This window comes from Cervus canadensis, chromosome 13, assembly GCF_019320065.1.
Source record: "Cervus canadensis isolate Bull #8, Minnesota chromosome 13, ASM1932006v1, whole genome shotgun sequence".
Taxonomy (NCBI): Eukaryota; Metazoa; Chordata; class Mammalia; order Artiodactyla; family Cervidae; genus Cervus; species Cervus canadensis.
The window spans coordinates 51,435,553-51,463,193 of NC_057398.1; the positions used below are offsets into that span (position 1 = coordinate 51,435,553).

Genomic DNA, 27,641 nt, shown 5'->3' on the forward strand with positions numbered 1-27,641 from the left:
GAGAATTGGACCATAAAGAAGGCTGATTGTCAAAGAATTGATACTTTCAAACTGTGGTACTGGAGAAGACTCTTGAGAGTCCCTTGGACCGCAAGGAGATCAAACCAGTCAATCCTAAAGGAAATCAACCCTGAATATTCATTGGAAGGACTGATGCTGAAGTTGAAGCTCCAATACTTTAGTCGCCTGATGTAGAGATGACTCATTGGAAAAGATCCCAGTGTTGGGCAAGACTGAAGGCAAAAAGAGAAGAGGGCGCAGAGGACTGAGACGGTTAGATAGCATCACTGACTCAACGGGCATGAATCTGAGCAGACTGCATGAGATAGTGAAGGACGGGGCGCCTGGGGTGCTGCAGTCCATGGGGTCTCAAAGAGTCAGACACGACTTAGCGACTGAATGACAACCACCACCACCCAGGTTCCCTCTGCTCACCTGGCCATTCTCACACTGGCTGCCTATCTTGCTGTAGGGGCCTCAGACTTTAAAATCCCCTCCCATTCAAATGGAGCAGGAAGGGGAGGTGAGGACCTTGTTGTGGGAGGATGGCATGGACCCTGGGGCTGCCCACACCAGCAAAGGTCCACTCGCCAGGCCCAGAGTGGAGACACCATCACAGGAGGCCTGGCATTTCCAGCAGTGCAGTCACCTCCAGCATAGGCACAGGGCTGGGGTGCTGTGACCGGGTGTCTGCCCCCTTCCCCAGTTCAGAGGCCCCTTTCCCAGAGGGGGCCAGACCAGCCTCTCATTCACTGCCTGGGCTCCTGGGGAAGGTGAGGCAGGTACTCTTGGGACCAAGATGCCTCTGGCAGCCAGCCTGCTCCACAGCCATGCACAGAAGGAGTCTGTGGGGTGTGGGGGCGGATAGGAGGTGTTCTCTCAGTTCTGTGGCCACCTGGCTGCAAGGCCTTCAGCAAAGGGATTACCGTCAGATTTCTTGGGTTATAAACTCTTTTCCACCCACTTAACATGTTGAAATCAGAGTGCATCTTAGGCTCAATGTGTGCCTAGTTTTATGTCTTTTATTCTCCCAAATCTGGTGCTGTCAATGGACTGTTTTACAGCTCATGACACAAAATGTCACTTCAAGTCCAGATGCCACACAGAGGAGGGAGATGCATGCAAGTCTGAGCTGGAAAGAGCAGGAAGGAGGTGACTGGCACTCACATGATGGGGCTTGGCCCACAGAAGGCCAGGGCCACTTTGAGGCAATGCAGGGCGGGCTCAGGCTAGGGTGGGCATCATGGGCGCCTGGGTCCCTCAAGCCCCAGGGGTTTACTCCGTGAACACAGCAAGGACAGCCGTCCCTGGCGCGCTGGCCACCCCGCGGCTCACTGCCCACCATTCCGGCTGTGCAGAGCAGGCGCTTCCTCCCCTTCAGGGCTGTTGCAGAGAACAACAATCCAAAACAAACAGCCAAACTCAGCAAACGTACTTTTTTGACAGCTTGAACATTAAAAAGGGGGAAAAAAAAAGCCAACAAATGTTCAACAAAGCAAAGTGCTCTCCCCACTGCACTCAGGATGGGGACTCCGTGTCTCGCTGGCGGGGCCTTGGGAGCCCCGGTCCTTCGAGGCCCGGCTGTGCGGTGGTGCCCTGGCAGGCCTGGGTCCCGGGGGGTCTGACACCGGGGCCCTGCCCTTCCCAGCGGGGTGTGGGTCTGTGGCCTGACCAGGGGCCTGGAAGAGCTCTCCTTGCTGGGTTCTGGCAGGCAGAGGAGGAGACAGGCAGGGAAGCGAGGAGATGGTACGTTGGCTGGGATGTGGGCACCTGCTGGGCAGAGCCCCACAGTGCCCAGGGAAGCCAGAATCAGGGCTGCCCAACGCCAGACTTCTCGCTACTCCAACTGAGAGGCAGCAGGGGCTGGGCTGGGGGCCAGGGCTCATCAGGGTTCCAGGACAGGTCGTAACGTGACCCAGAAGGTAATGTGTGCAGATGCAGAGATCAACTGGAGGAGAGGGATAGTGTAGAGAAGGGGCATGCCCCTGGGGCTCTGGGCACAGAACACGACAGGAGCAAGTTCCCGAGACAGATTCGGTCCTGCCTGGTGATGAGGACATACTGGGGGACCAGCTCCACAGTTAGGGTAACGTGGCTGGGAGTGGGCTGAGGCTGTACAAGAACAGGGGCTGGTCAGTTCCCAGTGGGGGGTGTCTGCCTCTCTGAACAAGTGGAATTTCTTTACGTGGGTCTGTCCCTGGGTTGGCTAAGGGCTGAACTGTGTCCCCTCCAATTTTGGGGAAAGTTTTTTGTTCATATGAATCTGGGAGAGTAGAGAAAATGGAGAGTTTGGGAATTTAGATAGTAGAGATGTTTGAGATAAAATGAGAATTTGTCCATTTTAATCTTGAAATTTAAGATAAAGGGATTGTAAAGATTTAAGCTACATGTTAGCCCCATTCTTTTCTTTAGCCTATAGTGCAAATGTTGAAGTCCTTACCCTCAGTGAAGTAAGTCCTCAACATACGAACAAGTGCTGTTTCAAGAACTTTGTTTCTAAGTCCAACAAAATTAGCCTAGGTACCCAACTAACACAAGCAACTATAGAGCGCTGCAGTGTATCAGGTTTATAAACCTAACATAAATAATACATAAAAAACAAACACGAAAAATAAAGAAAACATTTTTAATCTTATAGTACACCAGACAAGTGAACTAACTTACATAATTGGACCTACGACACACATTAGCATCTTTGAACATTTGCAACTTGAAGGTTCATACTTAGGGATGTACCTCAGAATGTGACTGTATTTGGAGACAGAGTTACTTTCAAGAGGCAATTAAGTTAAAATGAGGTCTGTAGGGGGCCAGCACCCAGGAAGACTACTGTCTTCATAAAAAGAGGATGTATGGCCACTTACACATAGAGGGGGACAACTCAATAAAGACTCAGGCCATCTCCACGTGAAGATGAGAGGCTTCAGAAGAAACCGACACTGCTGACATCTTGGTCTTGGACTTCTAAACTCCAGAATTGGAAGAAAGTAAATTGCTCTCGTTTAAGCCACCCAGACTGTGGCACTTCGTTATGGCAGCCTTAGCAAGAAAAATATAGGGAAATTCTGAGGCTCCACAAAGGGGGCCTGGAGGCACGTAGTCCCTTCACACACACCCTTCCTGCCTCTCACCTCTCCCTCACCTGGCCAGAGCTCTGTGAAGGCCCCGTGCTGTCTCAGCTAACACCAAAGGAGCTCCTCTCCCATTTGCCCTGCTTCCCACTGTGCGGGGGGCAGGGCGGGGGTGGTGGTGGTAGGTCAGGCGGCAAGCAAACTCCCAGCCTTCCACAGCCCTTGTCCATAAAGTCAGCCTCGTCAGAGCTTGCACATCCTTTGTGCCAGAGCTTCCGCCACGCTTTGCAGAACCTAGCAGGGAAAAAAGGCTTTCACCTCCCTTGTCTCAGACACTGTGCTTCTATTAACGCAACCAAGTTGAGCACTGGTTCTCTCGACAGTTCTTGCTCTGTAGCCCCACATTGGCCGCTACGGCTGAGTACTCCACACTCTATACACGCCTCTGTGACGGAGCATGTCCTCCCCTCTGTGTCACACACTTGGGTTTGGGGCCCAGATGTTTGGCTTTATGTTTTGTCCTTTTTAAGTTCGTTCGTGAACACAGCTGTGAGCTTCAGCACTGGGGGGAGGGGAAGGCAGGCACTAGGCAGCCCCTGTGCGCATGCCTCCTGCAAGTCTGCATCCACAGGGTCAGTCAGTGTTTCTTGTATAATTTCAGTGGCCCCCACCAGGGCTGGCCCCTCAAGGAGTCTTCATCTGTAGAAAGAACTAGGCCTCATGAGCTTATTTACTTTGTGAAGCTGAATTTGCTCCTGTTAAGTCAACAGTTACTTGGCTCCCCTGAGATTCAGTTTGGAGAGGAAAGATAGAATAAAGCTGCATCCATTCCCTTTGCCAGTTTTCAAAATAATGATTTAGTTAGCCTGCATCCTGCAAAGGTGGGGTGACCATATGATTTATTGTGACTTTATCGTGCAAACTAGGATACGTGTGCAAGTAAAAGGGCAATGGGTATAAATCAGAACACTCAGCAAACCTAAACACACGTTCATCCTATCCAATGGTGACTGTGAGGCTTTGTTTTGTTGTAAATGTCATTATAAAGTCACAGACATAAGCACAGTTCATTGGTTTCAATTCACTCTAGCCATTATTCTCACTGATTGCACCATCTTTGGCCAGTAGCAAATCAGCACCTCTAAATGCCTATCCTCTGCCTAAGACATGAGTGAAAACATAGGCCCGATGTGCTATAATTTTTTTCTAAGTACATATGCAAAGCACTTGGAACGATTAAAATAAGCACCATTCCCCGCCCCTGAACTGCCAAAATAGCCATGCGTCGCCCTGGTGGATCACCAAAGGAATCGGGGACCTCCATGAAGTTAGGAGCTGACTTGAGGGGTGACTTGGGGGCTACACAGCCTTAAAGACCCCACAGGCAGTCGGGGAGGAAGGAGTCATCCGTTCTCTAGGACCTGGGCAGGCTGCTGGAGGGTGGGTATCTGGGGAAGGGTTTTAGCTCCATTCTGAAAGTGCACTGAGCTAGTCAACACTGGGCCATGAGGGGACCAGCTATCTCCATGGCCTCCCCATCACTGTGGCCATGCAGACAGCCTTCCTCTGGCCAGCCACTCCCTACAGGATGAGGATTCTACCTGCCCAGGGGGATGTGTCCGCCCAAAGACCAGCCCCTTCCTGACCATACCCTGGGACTCCCTGCCCAGATGGCCCTTGACCTGAGTGGGCCTCAGGATTGCACACTTCTAGGTCAGTGATTCCCAAGGAGGTGGGAGGAGTGATTTTGCTGTCCCCCCACCCAGGTGGCACTAGCGGTAAAGAACCCGCCTACCAGGGCTTCCTTGGTGACTCAGACAGTAAAGAATCTACCTGCAATGCGGGAGATCTGGATTTGACCCCTGGGTCGGAAAGATCTCTTGGAGGAGTACGTGGCCACCCACTTTAGTATTCCTGTTTGGAGAACCCCATGGACAGAGGAGTCTGGCGGGCTACAGTCCATGGGGTTGCAGAGTCGGACACAACTGAGCGACTAAGCACACAGCCAATGAAGGAGACTTAAAGATGCTGGTTTGATCCCTGAATCAGGAAGATCCCCTGGAGAAGGAAATGGCAAGTCACTTGAGTTTTCTTGCCTGGGAAATCCCATGGACAGAGGAGCCTGGCAGACTACAGTCCACGGGATGGCAAATAGTCGGACATGACTAAAGCAACTGAGCATGCATGCAGACATTTTTTGATTTTCACAACTGGAGGAGGGTTGGCATGTAGGGTGCGTACATCCTACAGTGCACAGGATGGCCCCAACAACAGGTGGGCCCAAGAGGTCAGTAGTGTCCCGGCTGAGAAGCTCTGCCCTTGGCCCCAGGGATGTTTGTGGGAGAGAAAGTGAGCACCCAGGCACCCCAGCCCTCAGGCACATAAGTGGGAGACACAGGGTAGAGTGGAGGGTGGGAAGGGAGGGGAGGTGAGAGGCAGTCAGTGTCGCTACCCAGGCTGCCATGCACCAGTGTGAAGCCCCCAAATCTGAGACTTCTGAAGTGGAACCTGGCCTCCAAATCTTTGTGAAGTTATATTCATCAAGAGTTAGGGTGTAGAAAACATCTTATTAATTTTTAAGCTTATTCTTTTAATCTTGGCTTATAACTTAAATATTTAGACATGTGGTATATGGCCTTATGCTCTTGTTCTACATAAGGACTTGTGAAATACTCATTCTCAAAATCTGCTGGGTCACAGACCTGGGGAGAGTGAGGAATGGGCCTGCAGGGGGCTCCACGGTCCCTTTAGACAGGGGTTTGGCAGGGATGACTTTGAGATTCTTCTGTCCCCAGGATTCATCACTTGTTGAACCCTGACTGTGTGTAGGCAACTTGCTAGGTGTGGGGGCAGCTTACAGTCAGTCTAGGACAAAAGCTGATTGATGATGGCTGTCACCAAGTATGTGAAAGAGACGGTGGGCCCCTGTCAGAGCCCAGGGCTGGGGCCCACGGCTCTGGGGACTTCCAGGCTGCTTACCTCAGGTCACGTGGGCCTTCACATGGCCATTCTGTCCTCCTCTACCCACAGAGAGAATCTCCCCTTTTCAGACCAGATTTGGGCACTGCCAGAATCACCCTGCAGAGAGGTTCCCTCTGAAATCTGAGTCCAGATACACAAAGCAGTGACCGCTGAGATCGCCAGTGTGCCCATTTCACAGATAAAGAAATGAGGCTCCAAGGTACAGAAGCAGTAGCAGGAGCCTGGTTTAGCCAGATTAGCTGGCTCCCATCATGTAGTACCTCTTGCAACATCCCTTCCCATCCAGCTGTCCCCAGGATATGGGTGGGGAGGGCTTTCCCAAACAGCAGCATTCTTGAATCTCCCAGGGCTGGTCCGGCTCTGCTTCACTAGAGAACTACCATTAGGGTCCCCTTGTCTTTGCCTGGCCTGTTCCTACCACTGGCCCCATGAGGGATGGCCCTACCCATAGGGGGCACAGAAGATGGGCTTGTCAGGGGCTTTACCCCACAGTAGGCAGCCTGGGGAGAGTAGGGGGAAGTGCTCACCTCTCCACCAGGCCCTTCTCTGCCCACTGTAAGGCCTTTCCTTTTTTCTTTTTTCTTTTTGGAAGGCCCTTCTTTGCCTGATGCCCACACATCCCAGGTCCCAGCTTTCCTGGAGCTTTCAGTTGGAGAGCAGAGGTCAGCTGTGTTACCACCACTGACCATCAGAGGGCGCCTAGCTCAGCAGCTCCTAAAAATGTGGCATGCTCAGAATGGGTCCTTTTTCCAAGGAGCCAGCCCATGGCATCTTCAAGAAGAAAACAGCTAGGAGACTAACATGGAAACTTACATTATCCTACGTAAATAGATAGCCAATGGGAATTTGCTGTATGTCTCAGGGAATTCAAACAGGGGCTCTGTATCAACCTAGAAGGGGGGTGGGTGGAGAGGGAGATGGGAGGGAAGAGGTTCAAGAGGGAGGGGACATATGTATCCCTGTGACTGATTCATGCTGATGTTTGACAGAAAACAACAAAATTCTGTAAAGCAATTATCCTTCAATTAAAAAATAAATAAATTAAAAAAAAAAACAAAAAACAGCCAACTAGGACTGGACCCTAGACCTCTGAATGGATACCTGCCCTGACACCTCCCTCCCCACCTCCACCTCCACCCCCAACACACACACACACACACATTGGCCTGATGGGAGCTGTCAGGTCTGCTTGTCAGTCTCTCTGTTGGGTGTTAAACCTCCCTGACCAGGTCCACACCTAGTGCCCAATTTTGCAAAAGTCAAAATTAGGCTCCTCACAGAGAGTCCCACATCAACCCTGTTCTGTCACTAGGCCCAGGCTAAGAAGAGGCAAGAGTTCCACCTCTGCCCCTAGAATAAGAATGTGAGCTGACCGTGGGTGTGGGGCCCGGGAGAGGGAGGGTCTTGTTGGCTGCGGATGAGAGGCTAGGAGCAGGGTGGGGGGCAGCTGAGCTTTGCTGAGGGAGTTAGAGTCTGCCTCTGGACCCCTCTGTGTGGAGTCAAATGCTGCTTCCCAGCTGTATGGCTTGGACAGGTTAATGAACCCCTCCGTGCCTCATCTTCCCTTTTGTAAAGTGAGGGCAATTGGAATGCCTCTTCAGGGATTCAGCAGGGCCAAGCAGAGAAGTGCTTAGCATGGGTGTCAGCACATAAAAAATCTTAGTTCTACTCATCATTATATATGGGCATATGTACCATCATTATATTTGGGCTGAGCCTTAGTAAAGAGGTACTAGAGGGACTTCCCTGGCAGTCCAGTGGTTAGGACTCCACACTTCCACTGCAGGGGAAATGAGTTCAATTTCTGGTTGGAGGACTAAGATCCTGAAAGCTGCATGGTAAGGCAAAATAGAATAAAATAAAAGAGTACTAGAATCTGCCAGCCGAATTTGCAGATCTGCTGTGTGCTTGACCTTTTTGATAGAAGTCAGACTGGGCTCCTGATAATACATGTAATTATTCTTTAGTGAATGCTACAGGAACTCAAAAAAGAGATCCTATTGGAATTGGAAAGCAAGGGAAAGTATGACAAGTAAGCCTGAGATGAAGGAGAATTATATTATTTAGGCAAGACGTTATAGCTGGCCCTCAGGTGAAAGATGACGTGACTGGGCAGTTTGGGTGAAGACTCTGTAGACTAGGAGATGAGGTTCATGAAGTAAGTAGCAAACAGATCAAGGAGGATCTTCTATACTTTGCCAAAGAGTTCTGACTTTTATGCCAGTGTTTCCCAAAGTGTTTTTATGAGAATACTGGTTATGTAAAATGTTAACAGTGGTTACATGTAAAGGGCTTTTATGTCCAGATTAGCTTGGGAAATGCAGAGTCAGTGCTTACATTTAAATATGAGATACAGTGTGTTTTAGAGTTTGGTATCATGGTATTTTTCTATGTCAAATACTATTTGAAAAACTTGTTAAGAAAATCAGTTCTGTTTTTGAATGTATATTTTTAGTGGATAGAAAGAATATATAGAGAGTACCTTAATATTTGAATTGATGTTATTCCAGTGGTTAGTTTCTTTTAACAGGTTTTTTTACCTTTTTTCCCAGTAAAGAACTTTACCCATTCCCCTCCTCAGAATCCAGGCAAAATTAAGTGGATTGCATGAATGTGATATTACCATTTGGAATAGGTTACTCTTTATAAAGACATTGTACTTCTGAAGATATAATATTAATATTCTCATTTGTTTTCAACTTTTCCTTTCACATCTTTCTATTTTTTAATTAATGTGCATGAAATTACTAGGTTTTTAGTTAAATACTTCTATAGTAGCTTGTCATTAGTTTAGAAGCGAATCTTTGTGTACATCTAAAACACCACTATGAATGAAAATTTGTTCCTAGAAGATACTGGGCTAGTCCAAAAGACTTGACTTGCTTATTAAATTATGCAAGCTACTTTGACCTAATGATACTATGATCTAATACCCCAGGCCTATTAGCATCTTCCCAAAGAAGAGTCAGAAGTAATGGCTTTGTAAACTTGAACTTTCAGAACAAATTCCCAATCTAGTTTTATCAGACTAGTTCCAGACCCATTTCTAACTGGTGTAGGTCATCACCATTGGAATTTCCATCAGCATTGGAATTAACCAAAACTGGTCTCCATTAGTCTAGTCTTCCCAAATTCTGCTTCCTTCACACTGTTTACGTTCATCTTTATTCCCTAAAACAGAAATTTAGAGACAGTCTTTCAACATTTTTTGTCTCATCCTGTCATGTCAGTTTTATGTCCCACAACCTCTTTCAGTCCTGACCATGTTAGTTTAAGGCCCATTTCTTGTCTTAACTATGTGGCTGTTGTGCTGGCTCATTAGGAGTGTCCTTACTCTGCGTCTCTCTTTGTTCTGATTCTTCTTCCACACTGTTAATGAATTCTCTTCCTAAAGCCAAGTATATTGTATATTCCCAAGCTTAAAAATCATAAGTGGTTCTTCACTTGCAGGATAAGATTTAGCCCTTCAGTCTAAAATAAAGATGTCAGTTTTTCCAGTCTTTTCATTTGCCACTTCCATGTTTGCAGTTTATATATTTCATCCTATATAGCTTTAGAGTCAGGCGCCTCAGGTTCAAATTCCTGGTAATACTGTCAATAAAGGAAAGTTGTTTCTAACCTTTCTCAATCTTCATGTCCTTTCCTATAATATGGGGGAGGAGAATAATTCTTAACCTTTTAGATTTATGAGATTTAAATGAGATTGATTGTGAATAGTGCTAATACTGATTAGCACCAAATAAGTGGTAGCTCTCCTGGTGGGAGTGTAAAATGGTTTAAACACTTAAGAAACAGTTTGGCAGCTCCTCACATTGTTAAGCACAGAATTGGCATATGACCTAGCAATTCTACTCCCACACATATACCCGAGAGAAATAAAGACATGGGTCTGTGCAGAAACTCATATATTTGTAGCAGCAGCATTCATAATAGCCAAAAAGTGGAAGCAATCCAAATGTTGCTTAATATGGTATAGGCATAAAATGGAATACTATTCAACAATTAAAAGGAATAAAATACTGATATATTCCACAACAGGAATGAACCGTGAAAACATCATGCTAAGTGAAAGAAGCCAATTACAAAAGACTGACATGCTGTATAATTTCGTTTATATGAAATGTCCATAACAGACAAATCCATGGAGAAAGTAGGGGTTCCCAGTGCTGGAGGAAGGGAGAATAGGGAATAACGGCCACTTAGTATGGAGGTTCTTTTTGGGGTGATGAAAATGTTCTCAGGTTAGATAGTAGTGATGGTAGCACAATCTCTGAATATACTAAAAGCCACTGAATCATATACTTTAAAAGGGATGAATTTTATGCTAAGATACTCATTAAAACTTTTTAAAAGGAGGGGATAGCTTTTAATATACCTGTTTTAAGTTTCCTTGAAAGTTTCTTAAGTACAAAGTCTGTGTCATCTTTATTTCCATGTAGCATTCAGTGCCCTTGTGTGTAATAGATGCTTAACAGATGTTGCAGCATGAATGAGTCTTTATGAAGCAAGTTAGAGGTTCTCTTAGGGGCAGGGAATTGGCAAAATCTGTGAAAATGTCCTCAGATTAAACTATATTATCAAAGCACATCTTTGTAACTATTTAAATTCTTATGCCCAAAAAACAGTGACTTTAGAAATAAGAGTTAGCTAAGTTGTCTGTTTTCCCTCCTAGGATACACACCTTCTAAAACTGCTTAAAACATTAGAAGGACATGCTTACGGCGTTTCTTATATTGCATGGAGTCCTGATGACAACTATCTTGTTGCTTGTGGCCCAGATGACTGCTCTGAGCTTTGGCTTTGGAATGTACAAGTGAGCAAATTTCATCCTTGGTTTAGTCTTTGTGAAGTATAATCGTACTGCACATCTTCATTATAACTTTATTCATGATCTGTAGAACCAAATCATTCAACCTAAATTCCCATGATGTATTTCTTATAAAAGATAATTAATTCATCAGATAGAACCCAGGTGTCCAGATTTATAAATTTAAATATTTTGTTGAGCATAATAGCATTTTTGAAAGAATGATCAGTAGGTATTTTAGGGATGTTGTACTTTGTAGTGTGTAATATGTACTATTTTACTGTGATACTTTGTACCTCAATAAAGATTTTACAGTTGTTTTATGGTTGCACAGTTTTATACAAAACTTACTTTTCAAGTGTGAAAACATCGAGACATGACACCAAATTTTCCATTCCAGTGGCAATTGCACCATTTCCTTACCTATATTTAATGTTACAATCTCATTTAGTAGATTTAAATGATGTTTGCAGTACTTACTATCAAGAGTTTTATTATAGTTTCTAAATGAAAACTTAAACACTTTATCTAGGGTTCCATTTTAGAAAAACTCAGCACTGAGTTTACTCTGTCATCTGTTGGCTCTATTTTGGAAACCTTCTAGTTAATCATTTAAAATTATTTTTTAAGTTTCTTCCACAAGCTGACTGGTTAGATGATTTTTTTTTTTTTTTTTAAACTTCTCGGCAGGGGAATAATTCGGGCTACAGTTTGGGTGTATAAGTATAAGCTGATGGGATATGGTTTTGAGTTTGGGGACCCATGTGTAAGTTGATTTTTATCAAGAGTAAAGATAAAAGCTCCATAGAAATGACTCAATAAGATGGTATAGAAGACAGATGAATGCTAAGATGTACCTGAAGATGATGTGCCATAAATCTAATTCTACAGTACGATTTATATTTCAACCCAGTTTCTTTATTAAGAAAATTTTGAAATATTGAGAAAGGTTGAAATATGAATATAGGATGACCTGTATCCATGCCACCATAGATTCAGCAGATGATGTTATTAACATTTTGTTACATTTTGTGTGTATATACATGCATGCATACAAACATACATATTTATATATCCATACCCAAAACATCTGGAAGTAAATTAAGATGATATTCTACCACTAAGTATTTAAACATGTATCTCCTTAACAGTAATTTTCTCCTACATAATCAAATGCCATTATCTTACCTATAATTCTCTAATTATTTTAGCTATAATTCCCTAATATTCATGTCATAATTTAAAAATTCCCAGTTGTTCCCAAAATGTGCCTAGGCCTTTTTTATCAAACTAGTGTTGAATCAGTGTTGTATTTGTGATTGGGCTCAGGGTGGCAAAGCACAGAGTAGATCAGATGGCTTCTCAAACAAGCTTAAAAGGAATCTGACCTAAAAGACAATTTCCGCCCCCTCAAAGGGAGGAGAAGTACATGGTCATAGTCGCACAACAGAGAGTCAGCCTTTGTAGTCTTCTTTAAATTCAATTTTGAATTTCTGGACAGTTAAACTATGTTCTAGCTTAACTGTTTTACTGTGTGTTATGTTATAGACTTGTTCTAAAAGGGTGGTCCTTTTAAGTCAGTTTTCAAAGTTGCTCCTTTGAATTTTTATGTAGATTCCTAATTACAGGTTTCCCCTGCTATCTGAAAGTAATTATTCCTGTGAAATTTTTCATAAGCTGCAATGGCATAAAGAAGCAGTTACCTTAGGACACATCTTACTAAAGGATGCACAAAATAAATCAAGATAAAGCACAGGTGCTCACATAGCTCAAAGCCATGGCAACTTGGTGCTGAGATGCTGACTGTAGTTCCTGGGAAGGAGCCACTCTCAGGCTTAGAGTGCATGCTGCCTCTGAAATAGCTCCCCGCGAAACACGGAACTCTGTTTTCACTTTCCACAGACACTTTTCGTAAAAGCAGACATCCTTTTCAGATGTCTTTTGGTTGGCAAAAACAGGTACTAATGTAAATCTTTGTAAAAGCTAAGTGGTACAAGGCAAACTTTCAAAAAGCTGGGGATACCTGTAATGGCTTCATACTCAGAACAGTCCTGAGCATAACAGAGGAAAAGACCATTTCTGCCTTCAGAACTTACTGTAAATAGAAAATGCTGAAGATTCAGCTGTTGCATGTGTATTTGTGTTTCTAAACGTTCTTTTTTTTACCCATTTATATTGCACAATCGCAAAAGATCGTGACTTGAGAATAGTTAACAGTATGGGGGAAGGGTTTAAGATTGCTGAATTTTTTTTTCTTTTTCAGTGTAAGGAAGACATTCTGGTTTTTATGCCCTCTTTGCTTTTATTACTTGGCCCCATTTCCTGATCATGCACCCTTTTTTTTTTCTTTTCTTCTTTTTTTTTTTTTAATTTGATTACCCATTTCTCACAGGAAAATTATGCCCATGTACTTTTTATTACCCCAAGGGCAGCTCTAATCTCTCAGATCCTGTTTCTAATCCATGAACAAAATGGAATCAAGACTAGATTAACTGGTATGTGTCTACCTTCTAAGTTGAATAACTTAGAAAAAATAACAGGAGGATATCTGAGGGTTGTAACCAACTAAATAGTCTTACTTAGTTGGGAATGCTTTAAAATGAGTACGCTAAACAGTGCAAATGTCCTTCACTCTTTTCTGTTACTTTTAATTGAAATAAAGTTGTATATCAGAAAAATAATTTTTGTTTTCCCATTTTCCCTTCTGCATTTTGAGCATATCAGATATGAAATTAACATAATTTAGACTGCCTACACTCTTGGCCTAGTTTAAGGGCATAGTTTTTCTGCCTATTAATCATGTTCTTAAGGAGTTGCTAATTGCATGAACTACAATTTTAGAATAAAATAAAGAACTGTGAACTAAGGAGAAGTGAGAACTCAGAAGAAATAGGTATGTCGTGCTGGGCTTTTCATCGTTGTACTTGGGGAAAATTACTTGTTTTAATTTATGCATGTAATTGATTTAAGACTAGACTTCTGTTTGAAGTTTATCTCATAGCTATTCTTTGAATCACCTATGCCAGGCTTTGTTTGACTCCTGAGTTTTTTTCAAGTACTTAATTTCTCTTTTGAATGCTATAGTATTGTTCTATAAGGCCAATTTAAACAGTTTACTTCACTAATTAGGAGTATTAAACTAACCAGATATCCCAGTTACTATCCTTTTTCTGTTTTTCTTTATACATTCCCTTTAGAGGAGTATCTTGAAGATCTCATCCACAGTTTTGTTTCCTTGTAGACGGGAGAGCTAAGGACAAAAATGAGCCAATCTCATGAAGACAGTTTAACAAGTGTGGCTTGGAATCCAGATGGGAAACGCTTTGTGACTGGAGGTCAGCGTGGGCAGTTCTATCAATGTGTGAGTATTTAGTGCCCTACTTCAGATGCCTGCAAATTTACTTAAAAACAGATTTAGTTTTGTAAAAATAAAGAATTCACTTGACTTGATAACTTATAAAATATATGAAAACCCACTTGACTGTCTAAGATAAACATTGTCCAATAGAACTTTCTGTGGAATCTTTTTCTCTTTTAAAAAAACATTTCAAGGGCTTATATGAAGTATAGGCTTTGAATTTAGTGAAACATTAAAAAAAATATTGTCCTACTAAACATTTTGTTCTTATAAATAAATAAGTTTCTTATGTATAGGACAAAAAGGTTTAGTATTTAATTTCTTTGGTGGGGAGGTCTTTAGCCCTTTGGATTTTTTGTATCTCCCTCGGCCTTCCTCCCCCCACCTGCCCCTGCCCCCCACCTCCTCGAAAAATGCTGTATTTCATGAGGAGACTGACTTTAAAATTTTGAGGAATAAAAGTGATGATGAATGTTGCCAGGAAAATTTCCAGTCTTTATTTGAGGTGTCTTCTGATCATTACCTGCTCTATTAATCTTGGAGTGTTGGGATAATAAAAGTAAGTAATAGGTAAAAAGTCTTATGACAAAGTAGACTATGATACAAATGCAGTGTCATTACTCTCTATTACCTAGATTTCATGTCTCATACCACTACCTAGCATGGTTCCAGTAGGTCCTTCTAGATTTATTTAAGACTAAAGTTAAATATCATAACCCCATCAAATCATTCAGTGTAGGTCATTTATCATAAAGACTTCTATGTCGCCATTACAAATTATCAGTTTCATTGAGCTCACTGCAAGACTCATGGAATCTAGTGTGCTATTTTCTCAGCATGGTTGTAAGTCATTTAATTTTTCCCCAGTTGTCCCAATACAGTTTATTGATACACCCCTGATTTTCTTTAAATTATTTTAAGTGGTCAGTACCATTATAATGTACTAATTTAAACATTTTATGTCTGGACTTTGTCTCCATGGGCTAATGCTATACTTCATTGATTGATTGATATAATTGACATATATTGTTACATTAGTTTCAGGTGTATGACAATATAATTCAGTATTTGTATGTATTACAGAATGATTTCCACAATAAGTCTTGTTAATAAACATCACCATACATAGTTACAAAAAAATTATTTTCTTATGAGCATTTTTAAGATTTACTTTATTAGCGACTTTCACATACGCAATACAGTATTATTAACTATAGTCACCATACTGTACATTTTGGCATTTAAGCCATTAGTTCTTAATTCCCTGGATTCAAGGTGGCCTTGTGTGTTTCTCCTGACTTTGCCGTCCCTTACAGTGTTTAATACTTCAGGGTACCTGACTTGGTAGTTCCCTAACCTGTAAAAATAGGATTGCCACTCAGAGCGTTGAATGTTCAGGAAGATAATGACCCTAAGAGCTTTACTCGGTAGAGCATGTTACAAATTTGGTGACTTTTTTAAAACATCATGACAGATTCCTAAGTTCTACACAGCTATAACTCATGTTAGTTAGTTGTCTTTTTACATGTCACAGCTTGTGAACATTACAGTACAAATCCCAGTATAGTGTGTTTTAAAGGGATGTTTAAATTCTTTTCCAAAAATTGTGAGCCCTTGAAACTTAAGGATTCTTTCTTTGTATTTATTGTATTTATCAATGCATGATAGAAGGGAAGATAGATTTGCTGAGATTTTCCCCCTCCCTTTAGGTATTGTAATGAAATTTGACCTATATAAATTTTGATGATTGAAAACACTTAAGGAACAACTAGGTTGAGATCAGTCTCAGGAAGAGATAAATATTACAAAAAGATATATTAAGAGATTCTTTTGGGGGAAAAGAAAGATTCTTTTGGTTCTTTGTTTGCTTTCTGAGTGCTGTTCAGTAATGAAGTTAATAGTAGTTTTCTCCTCAGGATTTAGATGGTAATCTCCTTGACTCTTGGGAAGGAGTGAGAGTGCAATGCCTTTGGTGCTTGAGTGACGGGAAGACTGTTCTGGCATCAGATACACACCAGCGAATTCGGGGATATAACTTCGAGGACCTTACAGATAGGAACATGTAAATATACTTTATGTCCATTAAACAACAGTTATCTGATTTGTATTAAAAGTGTAGTAGAACTTGCTTCTTCAAAAGAAGAGGTTTTATTTTTATTATGTTTTTGGTTTCATTGGTAATTTGGGTGGATAGTCAAGTGGTGCTTAGTAATTATTAACTCATTCTTTTTCTTGGTTGAAATATAGTATGTAATAGTGATCACAGACTTAAATTTGTTGTATTTAAATAATTTGAATGTCTTGATTCTTAGTATGTTGGTTTTGACAAACTATTTTTTGGTTACAGAGTACAAGAAGATCATCCCATTATGTCTTTTACTATTTCAAAGAATGGCCGATTAGCTTTGTTAAATGTAGCAACTCAGGTAAGTTTATTAACATAATTCTCAGGAAAATTTAGCTTAGTTAAAATTTGTGGGGTTTAGTATATATAAACAAATATTTTTATGAATTCTTAAATTTTACTTCATGTGTTTGATCCATAAGTTTGTGGAGTCAGCTGGAAATTTTTCAGGACATTGGCATTTTGCATAAATAGAAATTAGAAATGTTCATCAGGCAAATGCATAGTTACAGGTTACTCTTTAAAATTCTTTTGCGTTAATAAATACTTATATTCTCTTTTGTTTACAGGGAGTTCATTTATGGGACTTGCAAGACAGAGTTTTAGTAAGAAAGTATCAAGGTGTTACACAAGGGTTTTATACGATTCATTCATGTTTTGGAGGCCATAATGAAGACTTCATCGCTAGTGGCAGTGAAGGTAAATTGTGTCTCCGTTGATTCACAGATATATATTGATGGACTGAAAGTTCTATAATTCTCTCAATTTGTGAAGGTAGTCATGATGTTAAATTCAAGATGTTAAATCAGAAATTGTATGAGTCACTTATCCAGCACACTGTTAATGTCCCTTTTCATGGAATGGTTTGAGTCCTTCTCATTGTCACGGATCAGCAGTGCCTGTTGTGGCTGTGTAGAAGTGGGTTTGGTGCATGTGTCAAGTGAAGATGTGGTTAAATCATTACTTTTCTGTAGGTATTTTTCTTTTTGTGAGACTTAACGGTTTTCAGATGTTAATAGTATCTTAGAAATCAAGGTTAATTATGTTTTACTTGATCTTGGACAAAATTCACTATAATCAGATCTTCAGTGGTTCTTTAATGACCAAAGAAAATAATTTAGATTTTCTTTGAGACCATGGGATTCTTAAGGTCTCAGAAAAGCTCAAATTATGGAATTTACTACCTTTTTTAATAACTTACTCTGGTCTAATAACATCAGTATATCAGGCAAGCACGTGCCTCAAGTAGTCTAATTTAAAACAAATTGTTTAAAATATGCAAGCACAGATAAGTGAGGCAGTATTAAAAGTTGCTGTACATTTTAAGGTGATAAAAACAAATAATGGCAGACTATTGAAAATTTTCATTCAGCACATTTTCTTGAGTACCCACTTCGCTGTTCTAGTACTATAGCAGCAAATTACTGAAGTCATTTTTTAAAAACTGAATCTAGTTTTCCAAGATAGACCAAGGAACTGGATTCTGTTGGTGAAGACTTGGTAACATTCAGTTACTGTGTGAGATGTTTCTATTTTCCCTTTCTTGACCAAAAAAAAAAAAATGATCTCAGTAGAAAAGAATCACAAGGTGACACATGAGTTTTTCCTTTGTGTATAAGGTGTATTTAAGGATTGGGACAAAGAGACATTTAGAGATTTAGATTTTTCACATGAAGCATATGACTTCATTCTTTCTTTCCCCTAAAAAAGTCATTCAGATAAGATTAAGAAACGAGACAGTGGCTTGCTAGGTAACAATTGGGAGTTCACTTTTTTCCCATCAAAAAATCTTTTTTATCTGTTAGTTTAATCATGTTATTTTCTTCTAGATTTTCCTTTGGTTTCTATTTGATATGATTTAAACATATTAAGCCTTCTACATGCTTTTTAGCTCCTCCTACTTGAAGATCCTTCCCCATGCGCTATTTAATCCTGCTCCTGGTGGGGTTTTTTACCCCTCTTAATTATGCCTCACAATCCTGTGTGTGTGTGTGTCCAACTCTTTGCGACCCCATGGACAGTAGCATAGGTTGCCATTTCCTCCTCCAGAGGATCTTCCTGGCATGTGTATCTTTGTGTGTCTGTGTGTGTCCAACTCTTTGCGACCCCATGGACCATAGCATAGGTTGCCATTTCCTCCTCCAGGGGATCTTCCTGGCCCAGGGATAGAACTCCACATCTATTATGTCTCCTGAATTGGCAGGTGGATCCTTTACCAACTGTGACAATCCCGTATACTCTTTCTAAAAATAATACATAGCATAGAAGTACTTTTAAAAAATATGTATTGCCACCATTATCCCTAGTGATGCCAATCTTTTTTTTTTTTTTTTGGCCCAAACTAACTTTAGAACTAAGCCTTATGAACAATGTAATTAAGCCACATTATATTCTATTTAGGGCTAAAAATGAAACATAACTGTGAAGGAAAGAGATTAAGATTCTCATGACTCAGGTGGTTTAGAATGGCTCTAAAAATGTTTTCAACACCAAGTGGTTATAGAAAATATGCTATCTCCCAAGATGTCCACAGTAATCCATTCATCATTTATTTGTAAGAAATATATTCTAAGAACCTTCCAAACCCCCAAATACATGAATGTCAACATAAGATAGAGCAATAGGAAGCATTTCTCCCTAAAAGGCCATTACTCCAGCCTTTTCATTGTGCTGATAATAAAGAGAAAAACTTATTTTTCCCTCTGCATAGGCACTGGATTCCTTAAACTGATAAAGTAAGCAGAACTTTATCAGAAGGCCTGTCATTCTGACCTTATCTGCTCAGATCTTTCTTAATTTTTGCTGCATGTTCAATAAATATCCTCCTCGGGTATGTGTTCACAGAAGCGTTTTTCATCCAAATGTAGGCAGATTTCAGTTGCATTCTCACTTTTCAAGAAAGCCTATAATCTTTCTTTGTGGACTTGCTCTGTCCAAGGGGAAGCATAGCTAGTCTGGGCATTTTGTTTTTCCTTTTGTTATTTTTATTTTATTCAAGAAAAATTATTTTCAAAAATGACTGAACTAACAAATACCTTCTAGGAAAGATAAATTCAGTACTTCAGTGAGTTCCTTTTAACTTTCACTTCCCGTACACAAAAAAATGTTCAACAGTGGTTACAACTTTTTCTCTTTGTGAGTTTTGAAACCAGGGCATGTTCTTTTACCACAAGTTTGTTACATATTCACCACTGTAAAGTTTCCTCAGTAAGCAGCACATCTGCTGAAAGTTCCCACATTGATCATGTTAATTGAGTGACAGCTCTTCAGATGGGACACTTTTCTAACTCACCCTGGGGTTCTGCTGTCTGTTCAAGAACCATCACTTACATTTAGTTAACTCTTTATGGTAATACATGGTGTTTACTGTGTGTTAGACTCTGTTCAAAACATTTCTTCATATACAGACGTACTTTATCCTCATAACATGATGAGGTAAGTATGACTCCCCATTTGCAGAAGAAAAGTTGCAGGGAGTGGGACGTGTGCCACACAGGGAGAGTGTGGGCCAATGGTCTGACTGCAGCCCTTACTCTGAACGACTACTCTATACTGGACAGTTGTTGCGTTTTGTTTTTGAAGATTAGTTTATCCAAAGAAACAAAGTTGTTGGGGTTTTTGGTTTTTATGGGCACTTGATGAGATTGTAAATAGACTGCCACACAGTCATATACAGCTGTATAATATACATAATATACAGCTGTATATTATGATATAGCTGTAGGACAGCTGTCTAGCCTCACAAGTAAACACGTGAGCAGGACCTCCTGGATTTCAATCCGAGGTTCACCGTTTACCGGCTGTTAACCATGAGCAGATTGCTTACACTTGCAGTTCATCAGTCACCATCCATAAAAGGGATAAGCACCACCTCCTGATGGTGATGAAGGTTAAATAACGTAGTTATTTAGCACCTAGAACATTGTAAGCACTCAACATTTAGCTGTCATCTTAATTGCCATATTTGAATTTGGATACATTGCTTCTCTGTCACCTCTATTTCCATAGAATTTATCTCCATCCTAGATTTGTTTATATTCAGTGGTCTTCACTGTGATTACACATTATGTATTAGAGAATATTGCAGATTCTGTGATGACTTGCAAGCTAGTCTGTCATTTTTAACAGGAGGAAAATGTGTATTTTATTAAAATTTAAATGGATTTTTCAAAAAATATGTTAAATTATTCACATTTTTGTTGTCCTTTCAAGTCTGATAAGTTAAATGTGTGTGTAATGAGCAGTAAACTTAAAATCATCAATTTTGTTAATCTGTTACACTTTGCCAACTTTTTTCTGAATTACTGCTACTCAGATCACAAGGTTTACATCTGGCACAAACGTAGTGAACTGCCAATTGCGGAGCTGACAGGGCACACACGTACAGTCAACTGCGTGAGCTGGAACCCGCAGATTCCATCCATGATGGCCAGCGCCTCAGATGACGGCACTGTTAGGATATGGGGACCAGCACCTTTTATAGACCACCAGAATATTGAAGGTACCATTGCACAGTATTCTCGTGTTTTCCCAAGTGAAACCTTGCCTACTTTATCATAACATTGGAGCACTTTTAGGCGGTACTTTAAAGTGAAGGATGTAATAGATTTTCTCCCTCATTTAAAGATTGTACACTGTATCTCAATCCACAGGAGTTTAATTAAGCTAATATGCAACAGTATTTTTTTGTTTGTTTTATTGATGACAGTGGTGAGAATAAGCAGGAATATACCACTTCATTTACAGGCAAGTTAGTATTGCCACTTTCAAAATCTCCCTAAAAATCTTGCTTCATTAGGCAAGAAGTATTTTATACTTCTGTGCTTATGAAAACTAGCTAGTATATGAAATTTGAACAGCTTCAGAATGATCTTGCTTATGGTTTTACCCTTACAGATGAATATCTGTTAATACCATGTAGCACACTAGCATGGACTGTGCATGATGGATAGAGAAAGAGAATGGAACTAGAATTCATCATGTACCTATGTGCCTAGTAACCCACTAGGCCCTTTATATACACTGCCTTGCATAACATCTTTATAGCCCTGCAAGAGAAATGGAGAAGTGTTTTTGTCCTCATTTTCAGTTTGTGAAAACTGAAGCATGGCAAGACTAATTAACTTGTAGAGTGCTACCAGGTCTTCAAATCTAAGTTGGAAAGGTGTTTTCCATTACTTTCAGATACCAGAAGAAAGCCCAAAGCCAAAAAGCTAACAGTTAAGGACATAGCTTACTTGAGCAAGATATGCTAGAAAGAGGAGATAATGAGAAATTTTATGTAAATGACTTACCTGTTCTTTTTTCAGAGCAGAAATATTTAGTTTGCTTAGAAAGAAATAATTTACCTAGAAACGGATAAACAGATTTTTTGGTTCACAGTGTGTCCCACCTAAGTGTTTTAGTAAGAAAGATGACCAACTGCTCTCAGTTATTCTCAGAGGAGGAGGGTTATCAGGGTAGCCCAAATGGCTTAAAAGCATGTTCTCTGTGCTTTTATCTGTGTGGTACAAACTGTACCAGATCTCACTGGTAGGTGAGGATATACAGCCAAAGACAAGGGTGAAAAGCATGTAGAGTACACAGCTCAAAAAGTTTGAAAACTACTCTTGAGTTACTCTAGGGCCTTTTTGTATTTGTAGGTCACTACCTGACATGATTTCACTAACACACCTCTGGAATTAGCTAAAATAAAAAATCTTTTATTGAATTCCTGTTGTGTGTGTTTGTTGTCCCGTTTTAGGTTTTAAGGCCTACTCATAGATACTTTAGAGATCTATAACTGAGATTATATGTGCTTTTCTAATTTTATTAGTCATTTTGGAAATTATTTCTTCAAATAAACATTTGATACAAAGAACTAGGAAAATACTAGGTATATAGTAACAGATTTACCTTGTAAGTAGATTTATTTTAGACATAGCTTTAAGGATATGTTTGTGCCTCCACTACAGTGGAATAAGAGTTGCAGTGCTATTTGGTAATTAAATTACTGTGGATACTCATTATGGTAGGTGAGACAAACTTAGTCCAGTTGTAAGAACTGAGTCAAATTAAGCAATTTTCAGTTGTGCTTTGCAAATGGGTATAGCACTAAAAGATTTTCATTTATACCTACAATAAGAAAACAACTTCTTTATAACTACATACTTAGTTACATGCCTTTTATTAAGGTATCCTCTGAGTTCTTTTTCCCCTGCTCGAAAACATTTTTTCTAATTAATACCTGTTTGGAATAGACATTTGGGGAAAATGTAGATGAAGCTAAGGAAATGGCATTCCAAAACCATAAGTACCCTAAGATACTATAAGTCATTTAACTAAAAATACTTAAGTTCCAAAAAGAATTGCTGACCTTTTATTATAACAGTAACAATTCATACTGCATTTTTTTTGAGGACTGTATAAAATGGAATAGAATCAAGTACTCATACATGCTACAACATGGATGAACTTTAAAAACAATATGCTATGAAAGAAGCCAGACACAAAAGAGTACCTACTGTGGTTCCATTTATATGAAAGCATCCCAAAAAGGCTAATCCAAAGCGAAAGCAGACTAGTGATTGCTTAGGATTGTTAATTGACTTCTAATGGTGATGAAGATGTTTTAAAATTTATTGCCTTGATGGTTGTACAATCCTTTGTGAATATGCTAATAACTACTGAATTGTCCAGTTTAAATGGGTGCATTGTAGAGTATGTGAATTATATCAGTAGAGCTGTTGACACATTGTCCTTCCCACACACACACACACACACACACACACACACACACACACACACACACACAGAGTAGGGTCATATTGCAGAGTTTCAAACTGAGGCACTAAAAGAATTCAATATTGGATTGGGCAAAAAAGTTTATTTGGGTTTTTCTGTAAAATAGGGAAACTGAACAAAGTTTTTGGCCAACCCAGTACATAGTTATAATGCAGTTTTACCTTGGACTGCCAGATGTTCTTTATTCTCTTCTAAAGTATAAGATTCCAACATGATTATTCACTTGGGTTCTCCAATATTCAAAATAATCATGGGTTTAGACTGTAATATGTAGCCTAGGATGTGATACACAGTTTTAATGATCATGATGAAAATACCAAGAATTTGCCTTGATGTGATTGTTTTTTACTGTTAAGATATTTTGTGATGTCATGATGCTGATTTCAAAACTTTCTAACTGGTAACTTTTTTCTCCCCCCTCCCCTCTTCTTCTTTTCTGCCAATACACATTTCATCTTGTCTTCATTCAGAGGAATGCAGTAGCATGGATAGTTGATGGCGAATTTGGAGCAGACGACTTCTGTTTAACTTAAAATTAGTCGTATTTTAATGGCTTGGGATTTGGTGCAAACAAACATGATTGATAGCTGGACTGACATGCTCGTCATGAAAAAAGAACCATTTCTGAAGCCCGATTGGGGCCAAACATTTACACCTTGCTTCATAGTAACCAGTTGAGATGAAGCACGTCGTTAGAACGTTGTTGGACACCGTGTTGAATTATCCCCCCATCGGTTGTGAAGAACTGTGCTACATTCAGGCTTACCCATTGAACTCAGTATATATATTTTTTTCCCTCCTGCCTTTTGTCTGGCAGGATACCATTCTTGTTGCTCTTCTGTGTAATGAAGTTTAAATGCTTGTTTGGAAAACTTTATTTAACAGTTTAGAAGGCTTGATAGAAAGAGTGCATTAGTCTGAAGAGTATACATTGGATAGGAAAGAATTTCCTTCTTTTGTTTCTCCAAATCTTTCCGCCTTATTTAGCTTGAGATCTTTGCAGCTTGGTTCATGGATTCTAGCCTTGCCCGTTGCGCAGTATATACTGATCCAGATGATAAACCAGTGAACTATGTCAAAAGCACTCTCAATATTACATTTGACAAAAAGTTTTGTACTTTTCACATAGCTTGTTGCCCCGTAAAAGGGTTAACAGCACAATTTTTTAAAAATAAATTAAGAAGTATTTATAGGATTAAAGTGACTTCATTTGTATACATTTGGAATCTAAACCAGCTAAAAAAGAGTTTCCTCTATGACTTAGATACGCAGTATAAACTGATGCTCTTCTGGAATACCACATGAGACATGGTCAGAAACAGTACTTGCAAGGACATTATACAGAAAATTCAGAGTAGTGCTTTGAAGATTATTCCCCTTTTGTTTTATTACTGAAGGAACATCAGTACCTGATCTTGAAGAAATTCAAGATTCAAAAAGAGAATTTTAAATTTGTACCAACATGAGAGATCAGTAGTCCATATAAGTTTTCAACAAATTTTGTTCCAAGTTCTCAATTTGGGGAATCATTTTGGTGTCATCTAGCAAGAGAGTAGAAATCAGCAGATATAACCACTTTGGAAGTTTATAGTATAATTGAGCTTGTTAGAAGAATTCAGCAGGTTAGAAACATACTTAAACTGGGTTTAAAACCTCATAATCATTTATCTAATTGCCCTTAATATTTTGACATAGGGATACATAAGTTTAAAGACTGTTTCTCCTCAGTTTCTCAGATATCACCACACTGAACCTCATTCTAAACTGGTGCTGTGGGTAGTGCCCCTCTCCCCTCCCTGTGTAGTTTAAGGAAAGGTTTCCTTCATGGAAAAGCACTTTTGAGAATTTCACATTTAAAATACGCCAAAAGCCTGATGTTCACATTGTGCTTTTAAAATCCCGTTAACAGCTGAATACAACATACTTAGTCTCCTTTGAAATTCCCTCCCCTTTTCAGTAGAGGATGAATATAGTGACCATAGCTGTTACATTGAGAAGAGTGGGAATATCTCCAAAATAAGATTTTGGTGAAGAAAAAGTCTTAACACTGTTTCCTTTTGACCCAGCCAAATCTATATTATTACCATGAGCAGACTTCTTCAGGATCCACAAAGAAGAAAAGAAAGGCTTGGATGTCAGGAGTTCTTCCTTGGTGGGTGGGGTGTGGGTGGGGGGCGTTCAACAGGAGGGTAGCAGGGAGAAATGGTCAAGTCAGGGAAGGGGAGAAGAAAGAAAAACACAAATTGGCCTTAAAATAGCTCGGATTCTCCCAGAAGCTCATAGTAAGAGGAGATGACAGATCGTGGTCAGCAGATTATTTTATCAAATTGGTAATGTAAAAGATTTCTTTAAGCTCCATTTTGCAGAGACCACCACTTAGAGAATCAAGAATTCCTGTTTTGATATTTCTAAGTTAAAATAACTATATGTTACAGTTTATCTGGTACTTCATTTTTCTTAACTAAAATTACTTTTTACTTTAAGCTTGAATAAAATCTTCATTGGTAACTGTATATAATTAAGTGGCAACTTCTCTTTACCTCAGTACAGTTAAATCCATTCATATTTTAAGTGATCCATGTATACCCTGAAGCCATTAGTTACCCCAATGTCTGTGGTAACATCACTAACAAAATGTGGGCATAGAAACGCCACAGCTGTTTACAAATTTCATTAGTGTGCCATGGTACATTTGTAACATTCACTGGGATTTGTGCCCATTCAGGGGCAATTTGGCACTCAGAGTCTACTGTCCTTCACCCAACCACCCCTAGATCTGAGTTTTCAGAGTGCTTCTGAAGTACAGTTAAGAACACTTTAAAAAAGTGGAGGCAAAGTGAGGCACATTTTACAAGAACATAACTCCATTAAAACGGAGTAACAACTATGCAAAGGTTTCTGTAGCAGCTAGGTGAGTTTGTGTTCCAAGTCTGTCTTAATTGGCAGTTTCTGCATATACTGGTACTTTGCTGTGCCAATTTGCTGTAAACGTCTATTTCATGCATGTGCCGTGCAGTGACTGTGCTAGAAAAGTGAAATAAATGAAGAAACCTAGGATTTTATGGTACAAAGAACCTGATAGCAGGATGGTCTAACTCGTAGCTGTCAAATGAAAACCTCTGATTGTGCTGTAGTCTCTCTCGGCTTGAGGTGAGAATATTTTCAAGCCAGCTGCAAGATACTAACAAATGTATAAACTGAAAAGTACCAATACTTTTTGCACATAAATCAAAATAGAGTGGAGAATTTTGGCTCCAAAAATCAGGTTAGTAGGCTCATTTCCATGTGCTTGAAAATGTTTTTGTTGTTAACTATTCATTGATCAAGGGCTAGAGCACCTATGAAATTAAATGTCTTTTTCCTCCAAATAACTGGTTATTAATAGTACAGTGTTGGATTTGGGGTTCCTAAAATGGTTGTGTGGGTGGTGAATTAAGAGTAGGGAATTAGCTGGGAGGGACGACGGCCTCAGTTTTGATTTCTGTATTTTATTAGTGTTCATGCTAGCTACATTTCTATTACTGGCCAGGTAAATGTTCTATTTAACCAGGTAAGTAGTTTAAACAGAGGAAATTTTGTTTGCAAATGCCCCTACAAATTGGCCCATTTTAGTGGGTGGGAGAACAAAAAGGGATTACCTAACTTTAAAAATAATTAAAATGACTTGTCAATATTTTATTAATCTAAAACCACACTAGTAGTAATTTGGTGATTTTTATTATTAGGAGTGTTGTCCCTCTAGAGTGGCATTACATGACATTAATAGAAAACCCTCTTTCCCCACCCCTCCCCATCTTGAAATTCTCTTTTTTAGGATGTTGGTTCCTGCACACGAGAACTGACCCTAACACCTCTGCTCACACTGGTAAATGCATCTTACATCTCTTGAAAGGGAAACATCCATGTCAGTTTCTTTCACAGCAGAAGAATGACTACTTTTGAATGGGGAGGAAAGAAGACATTTTTCTTAATATCCTTTTTGTCCCATATCTAAAATGTTTATCTTGATTTTTTTGTTTTACTTTCTCATTTAAATTTTAGCAACATTTTTGGGGTTGTTCCCGAAAATATGACTTCCATTTCAAAAACCATACCTGATTTAATATAAACCGCTAACTTTAAGAGGTGAATTTGCATTTACACTTAGACACTTTCTAAAAACAGGGTGAACTTAATTGAAAATTTTCGGTGTTGTTAAGCTATTGTTATAGTAGCTGCTCTATAGTTGCAAAAACAAAACCCATCCTTTATCTACTTAATCCAGATAGCCTGGATTTAATGAAACTAATAGTATAAAAACGTGTGTGTGTGTGTGTGTGTGTGTGTGTGTGTTGTATCTGTATGAAAGAGAGAGAGTACTTAATAAGTCCTAGAATCAGCTGTTCTGGGTTCTTATCAGTTTTACTGAAAGTCTCGTGCACATGTGAAGTGCCCTCTCTGAATTAAGGTTTGGTTAATACTGGTATATTTTTATAAGACTGAAATTGTGTCCCCATCTTTAACTTAAAACATTTT

General features: G+C 39.8%; 1 protein-coding gene across 1 annotated transcript; it reads left to right on the plus strand.

Annotated features, from left to right (window-relative positions):
- The first annotated feature begins 5,958 nt into the window (after window positions 1-5,958).
- LOC122451758 (WD repeat-containing protein 26-like) lies at window positions 5,959-25,639 on the plus strand. Its single transcript, XM_043484669.1, has 8 exons — window positions 5,959-6,060; window positions 10,726-10,866; window positions 14,102-14,221; window positions 16,135-16,280; window positions 16,566-16,644; window positions 16,913-17,042; window positions 20,659-20,844; window positions 23,597-25,639. Exons 1-8 carry the CDS (start codon window positions 5,959-5,961, stop codon window positions 23,620-23,622), a joined length of 930 nt encoding a protein of 309 aa, XP_043340604.1. The 3' UTR covers window positions 23,623-25,639.
- Window positions 25,640-27,641: the final 2,002 nt, after the last annotated feature.

Excerpts from the sequence above, each read along its gene's own strand:
- LOC122451758 (XM_043484669.1), top strand. The coding sequence starts at position 5,959 with ATGGCTGTCACCAAGTATGTGAAAGAGACGGTGGGCCCCTGTCAGAGC. Across the intron at positions 16,281-16,565 it reads GACCTTACAGATAGGAACAT|AGTACAAGAAGATCATCCCA; the intron begins GTAAATATACTT and ends TTTTGGTTACAG. Across the intron at positions 17,043-20,658 it reads CATCGCTAGTGGCAGTGAAG|ATCACAAGGTTTACATCTGG; the intron begins GTAAATTGTGTC and ends ACTGCTACTCAG.